Source organism: Antechinus flavipes, chromosome 1 (genome assembly GCF_016432865.1).
Source record: "Antechinus flavipes isolate AdamAnt ecotype Samford, QLD, Australia chromosome 1, AdamAnt_v2, whole genome shotgun sequence".
In the NCBI taxonomy this organism is placed as follows: Eukaryota; Metazoa; Chordata; class Mammalia; order Dasyuromorphia; family Dasyuridae; genus Antechinus; species Antechinus flavipes.
In genome coordinates, this window is record NC_067398.1 from 709,277,068 (window position 1) to 709,283,729 (window position 6,662).

General features: G+C 38.0%; 1 protein-coding gene across 1 annotated transcript in view; it reads right to left on the bottom strand.

Annotated features, from left to right (window-relative positions):
• LOC127548642 (sodium-dependent serotonin transporter-like) overlaps window positions 1-5,864 on the bottom strand; it is a 37,121-nt gene extending 31,257 nt beyond the window's left edge. Inside the window, exon 1 of the mRNA XM_051976134.1 lies at window positions 5,651-5,864. Coding sequence (XP_051832094.1) covers window positions 5,651-5,864 — 214 coding nt within the window. The remainder of the gene's footprint in view (window positions 1-5,650) is intronic.
• Between the last annotated feature and the right edge of the window lie 798 nt (window positions 5,865-6,662).

The window sequence follows — 6,662 nt, forward strand, 5'->3', positions numbered from 1 at the left end:
CACTGTATAATCTGTTGCTTTCCTTGTTATTGTGATTGTTTTCTCAGCAATATTGTGGGGATAGTATCAGGAAGTCTAGGCTTGGAGCAGGTAACTAATTCCAGGATATAGTTTAAAGGTTGTGAGAATTCATAGATAACAGGAGTGAAGATCTGGAAGGGATTCAAGATCTAGCTAGGTGGGATATGCTGTCCCTCAATCACCAACAGGTTATCAATCAAGTTTTGTTAAAAAGACATTCTGGGAAGGGAATTACTCCCAAGGTAATCCTACCTTAGAATGTGAGCTTTTTGAAGGCAAGGGCTGGGTTTTGACTCCTTTTGTATTCTTAGCACTTAGTATGTTACCTGGCACTTAGTAGGCACTTTCCTCCGTTCCTTGGTATCTTAAGCATTTAGCAAAGAGACTGGTGTAGAGTAAGTCATTCATAGATTATTGACTGATAACCTACCCAATAGAACCCAATCCACACTTATTAAGCTCCTCATGCATGCAAGATATTTGACTAGGAGCTGGAGATAAAATACAAAACAAAACAACTCTTGTCTTCAAAAACCTTATGATCTACTTGAAAAATGTAGGGAATTAAGTCAAATATATATGTAGATAAGTATATACATGACAGTTTGAACAGGGAGTGAGCAGTAAAAATTAGGGAAAATCAGTAAAGGTATCCTGTAAGAAGTGGTGGGTGCATTAAACTTTGAAGAAAGTTAGTGATTCTAAGAGGCAGAACGTGTATGTATTAGCCACGAAGTAAGGTCCAGGCAAAAATTGTTGTCATGAGAGTTGGAATACCAAGTTAGGGAACAACAATTAAGCCAGTTTGATCAAAATATCAGGCTTGTGAAAGGGAGTCATGAACAATAAGCTTGAAAAGATGGACTAGAACTAAGAAGGACTATAAATACCAGTTTCTATTTTCCATTAGAGGCAGTTTTTAGAGAAAGACAATGACACAGTCAGATTTGTATTTGTAAACCAACCTATACCCAAACCAGAATCCCCTCCCCAGTCTTCCTTACAAAGTAACTTGTATCTTTTTGCTTATCAGAGCTTAGGATTCCTTTAAGGGCTTTCCCTTATTGCATTCCCTATTGAAGACAAGACTTTAGGTATAATAAAACCACTTGAAGAAGGAACACAGGGATCATAGAGTTTATAGTGGAAGGCACATTAGAGGTAATCTACTCCAATGTCCTCATTCCAAATAGAAGGAAAATTATGTATTAGAAAGAAGTGATTTGCCCAAGATCTTACCAGGAAAACATTGGGAGAGTTAATAGATTCAAATTCAGATCTTCTGGTTCCAAATTCAATGCTCATTCCTCTACTCTTTGTTACCTTTTGTAATAATGAATTTAAAACCAGAAGGAACTGTTTTCAGGTGAGAAAGCTAAAATTAAGAGGGAGAACTTTGTTGCTTAAGGTCACACAGCAAATTAGGCTCCAGTGTTTTCACTGGAGATTCAGCTACACAAATATAGATAAGTGATGGATACCTTTTTTTTAAACTAAAGGTTAGATTCTGGTGGATGAGGAAAAGAAAGGAAGATGAAATTGCTAACAATAATGTCTAGCATTCAACAACAGCCCTGGGAGATGAGAATTTATAGGCATTACCACTCCCATTTTACAGATGAGAAAACTGAGCTTAAAGAGACTTGTCTATAGTCACATAGAGAATAAGTTTTAGAAAAGGGTCTGCCTTTCTCTAGGTGGAGCATATTAATCTGTCTAGATCACTGCCCATCTAAGTAACTCATTCCACTGAGCTCATATCTAACAGTCTTTCCATTATATCATACTGAATTATAACCCCTTGGTGGGAAGATCAGAAGATTTAGCATCATCAGAGATCAAAGTCAATGTCAATAGAAGGAGATAAAGGAAAGCTTAAGGTCACACTCTTATCCCCACACTGAGTCAGGCATTACTTCTTACAGCCAAACAAGGTTTCTCTTTGTTCTCTTTCCCATAACTCTCCCTCTCCTAATCACAAAAATTCATTGTCAAAAAGAAGGAACAGTAGACTCTGTGACTCTCTCACATGGCAACCAGAAACCAGATTCATTCATCTGCGCTTCTTAGACTCAATTTGCTATTACAAATAAATAGGGAGAAAAAAATGGGGATATGATATTAACTCAGTTAACTTTGAAGACATGTTCCCTAGGAAAAAACAAGGAAATCCATGAATGTGGTGAGATGATGAACATAATCAGGGCTAAAGGTGCATTGACTATGTCTGCAAAAAGAAAGAAAAGAAGGGAGGAAAGGACAGAGAAAGAAAAAGAAAGGAAGAAAGGAAAGAAGCAAAAAAGAGGGAGGGAAAGAGAGAGAGAAATAAAGAAATATAAGGGGAAGATAGGAAAGAAAGAGTAAGGAGAGTGGAAGGAAAGAAGGAAAAAGGAAAGAAGGAAAAGTAGAAGGAAGCAAAAAAGAGGGAGAAATAAAGAGAAGAAGAAAGAGAAAAAGAGAGAAAGGAAGAAAGAGGAGAGAGGAAGGAAAGAAAGAAGGAAACAGGAAAGGAAAGGAGAAAGGAGAGAAAAGGAAGGAGAGAGAGAAGAATGGAGGAGAAGAAGGAAGGAAATAGGCAAGCAAGCAAGCAAGAAAAAAGAGGGAGGAAGAAATACAGAAAGTAATGGAGAAAGACGGAAAGAAAGGAAGAAAGGCAGGTAGTCAGGTGAAAGGCAATAGAACTTCAGAAGTACCTAGAAAAGGAAAAGAACAAAAACATCATTTTTTGCTCTGGACTTCTATACATGCTAAGGCTCATATATAAGGTTTTGCCTCTAATTTTGTATGGATGTCATTATTTGTTTCTGTCGATGATTATTGTCTGTAAGTTTCTTCAAAAGAAAGATGCTCTTGCCTTTAAGCTGCATTTGTTATTGAAGGATGACAAATCGTCCAACTCCATGGGGTTTAAGGAGAAGGGCTGCTGACAATTCCATATTTTCTTAACAAATAAAAATAGCAGCAAAACTACAGTAAAGGATGATATGCAAGACTGGGGTTTTCTTTTCATTGAGCAAGGCATTTGATATGTCTACTCAATTTTTAAAATGAAATTTTCCTAGGCCTAACTAAGTAAAGGATATTAGGGAGCATGCATTTTAGGCTTCTTCATTTATATAAATAAAGAGCTAAGATAAATTATGTGATTCATCCAAAGTCACAGGATGGGGGTGAGGGAGTGGCAACTGATTTGAGCTAGGATTTGAACATTGGATCTCTCTCTTACAAGGTCAGTGTCCTTTCTGCTCTGTCACCTTGCTTGAAGAAGCCTTTCATAGGAGTGAGAGTTGAAACTGCATGGAAGAGAGACTATAACAATGATTCAATGTGTGCAGTGAATTGTTTTATAATGGTTTTGTTATGGCCAGGAGCCAGGGAAAAAATGAATTCTCAAAAACAAATATGTGACCAGAAAGAGACTGGCTTTCTGGTGCAAGTGACTGTTATCTGAGACAAAACAGAGCTCCAGAAATAGTGTTCTTTGTTATTTTATGTTAACAGAGCAAAAGCTATATATGATCATGATGTGCCTATCCTTCTCCTTTCCATTAAGTAACAAATAGCCTGAGGGCTTTAAAATTTGATCTACAAGTCATGGCACTCTAGGTACAGGACAGAACCCCTCGGGGAAGCAGGCACTGGCCCAAATGACACCACCAAAAAGGAAGAAGCATGAGAACTGGCTGCAGCCTCCCTGCAGTTATAGCAAATGGTAAGGCAGATTATTGTTTTTGCTAAAAATGGAGCCAAGATATGCAATTCCAACCAGGAAGAGCAATTTTGTTACCTGTAGTTTAGTAAGGAAGAATCAGTAGGAAGTGTGGGGCCGTGAAGAAAGTCCTAGAGTGAGAGTTTGAATTCCAGGTATATCTTTGTAACTTTGGGGAAGTCATCAGACCTCTGTAAAATGACTGATTTTCTCTTTAAAATAAGGGAATCAGTCATTAAGTCAATAAACATTTATTGAACAACTATTATGATGACCTTTCAGGATCCTTTCAGCTCTAAAATCTATTGAACTTATTTGTGCAACAGTGGGTAAATCACTTCTCCATCTCTGGACCTGTTTCCTTCTCTTCCAAACGGGAGATTGGACTAGATAATTCCTAATGCTTCTTTCAAGCTCTAAATCTTAGGATTCTCATTCTGTGACTTTGAAAAAAGTCTTTATTTTCTGCTCCCCAGTGTCCTACTTTGTCAAAAAAGGGAAAACAACTCATAAGAACCTAATTTTCAGGTTTTGAAATTTTCATTTGGGGCCAGAGGAACATTAGAGATCAGTTTCTAGATTTGAGAACTTCTTGGCTTCCAGAATCTTTTCTACTTTTAACCTCATATCCAAATATCTTATGAGATACTGAAGTAGTATCATACAGTTCTGTTACTTTTAAGTCCCTTTGAGCTTTGAAGCTATGATTCTACTAGATTGTGATTAAAAGGAAAACAAACTCAGCATTTCTCAGTTATCAATATTCAGTCGATACATTGTTGGAAACCTTTCTCTTTCACTCTCTCTTCCTCCTTTTGCTCTCCTTCTTTGAACTATTTTATTACTATCTAACTTATTTCTAAGCTTGTTTGTAGTGTTCTATCAGAGGCATGGGGAATTTTGGTACCATGGACAGCTCTCAAAGAAGAGGCTCTATTCTTTCTTACCTTTGTAGGGCTAAACAGGATGTTTTTCCAGGGAAAATTTATACTTTACTAAAATCACTCTCTGACAAGGATTCAGCAAATATTTAATTTAGGAAAGAAGTTGACATTCATGAGGGGGATTGATTTGTACTTTGACTTTCACTTTTTTGTAAAAAACAAAAAAAATCTTTAACTTGTTTTGAGATCAGATCAAACGAGATGATATATTTTTTTTCCCTGAGGCAATTTGGGTTGAATTGTCCAGGGTCACATAGCTAAGAAAGTAAGTATATGAGGTTGGATTTGAAGCCGGTCCTCCTGATTTCAGGACTGGCGTCCTATCCACTCCACCATCTAGCTGCCCCAAGATAATACATCATCAACAATATCACAATGTGAAAGAATATTTGTAAAGCTTTCAGCATAGTGCCTGGCTTACATAGTAAGTTCTTCATAAATGCCTCTCTTCACTCTTATTTTGGTTTTTACTCTTTTGTACCTTGAGAAATTCCCAGATAATTTTGTAGTTTTTAGAACTGGGAAGAAATTTGGGAATCTTCTAACCCAATCCTCTCATTTTACAGAAGAGGAAATAATAGTCCAAAAGGATTAAGTGACTAATCCAAAATCACACAGCTACCCCAAAGGGATTTTCCCAAGGTCACATCGCTAATAAGTAGAAGAGCCAAGATCCGAATTCAGATTTCTCAACTCTGCTATACTTGCCACAAAAACATCCATCATTTTTTGTCTGTATAAACTGAAGAGAAATTGGTGAGTTTTTAAACCAGAAGCCAAAGAAAACCCCAGGAGGTAATAAATATTTCCCTCTGCCTGTCTTAGGAGAAAAAAAATATGGTTTTTAAACTGTAAAAATGCAAAAGTAGGGGTGGTGATGGAGAAAAACAGCTTTAACATTTACAAAATTAATACAAGCGCTCAATTTCCTTTAAATTTTCCTTTAAAGAAGAAAAAAGAAAGCTTTTCTCCTTACCGCCCCCATTCTGGTAACAGACATAAGGAAATCTCCAGACATTGCCCAAGTCAACAGCAAATCCAATGACTGACAGGAGAAAATCCATTTTCTTGTTCCATTTGTCTCTAGAGTCTGTGGGGGATTCCAATCTGGGACAAAAGCTGCTGCTGTCCGTCAGGGCACCTCTCTGGGGAAGCCTGTCCACACCAGGTGGGGAGTCTGCCTCTGCCATGCTGGCTTGAATTTAAAGCCACCATCCAAGAGACTCACAAGAACTGTGGGAGCCAGTCCAAAGAAGTTAAAGATCGGGGAAAGGGTTTTTCTCTTGGTTTCTGCAGAGACTCTAAGAGGGAGAGGGATTCATAGAGTGGACTCTTCTCCAACCTCTTCATTTGAGTAATGAGAGATGAGTCCCTGGAAGAGAGGAGGAAGGCAGGGGGGAAGTGGGGGAGGGAGAAGAGGAGGGGAGGAGAGGGGAGAGATTGAAGTACATTAATGGAGACATTATCCTAATGCTTTCTTTTCTGTTCTTGCTGAGCAATAAAGGCAGAATGGTAAGATCCCATCCCCATGGAACTTATTTATTTCTGCTTAACTGGGGATTGAAGATGCTCCTTGGGCCTCAGTTCCATTCTCTGTAAAATGATAACATAACATTTGGATGCATGGCCTCTAACTGTGGATGCATGAATCTTAGAGGTACAGAGTCCTGGGAAATTTTAGGATCTTCAAATGGTTCTTGTGTTTGAGGGGAAGGCTGAAACAGCAGGAGCTGTCATTTCAATTCCCTGAATTTCAGTGTCCTTTCTTGCAATAGGATGACACCCAAAGACAACAACCTCGGAAGGCAGCAGGATATTAACAACAATAACAATAATTATTAATACATTTGAATTTTTTCTTTTGTGAGGCAATTGGGGTTAAGTGACTTGCCCAGGGTCACATAACTAGTAAATGTTAAGTGTCTGAGGTAATATTTAAACTCAGGTCCTCCTGACTCCAGAGCTGGTACTCTATCTACTGTGCCATT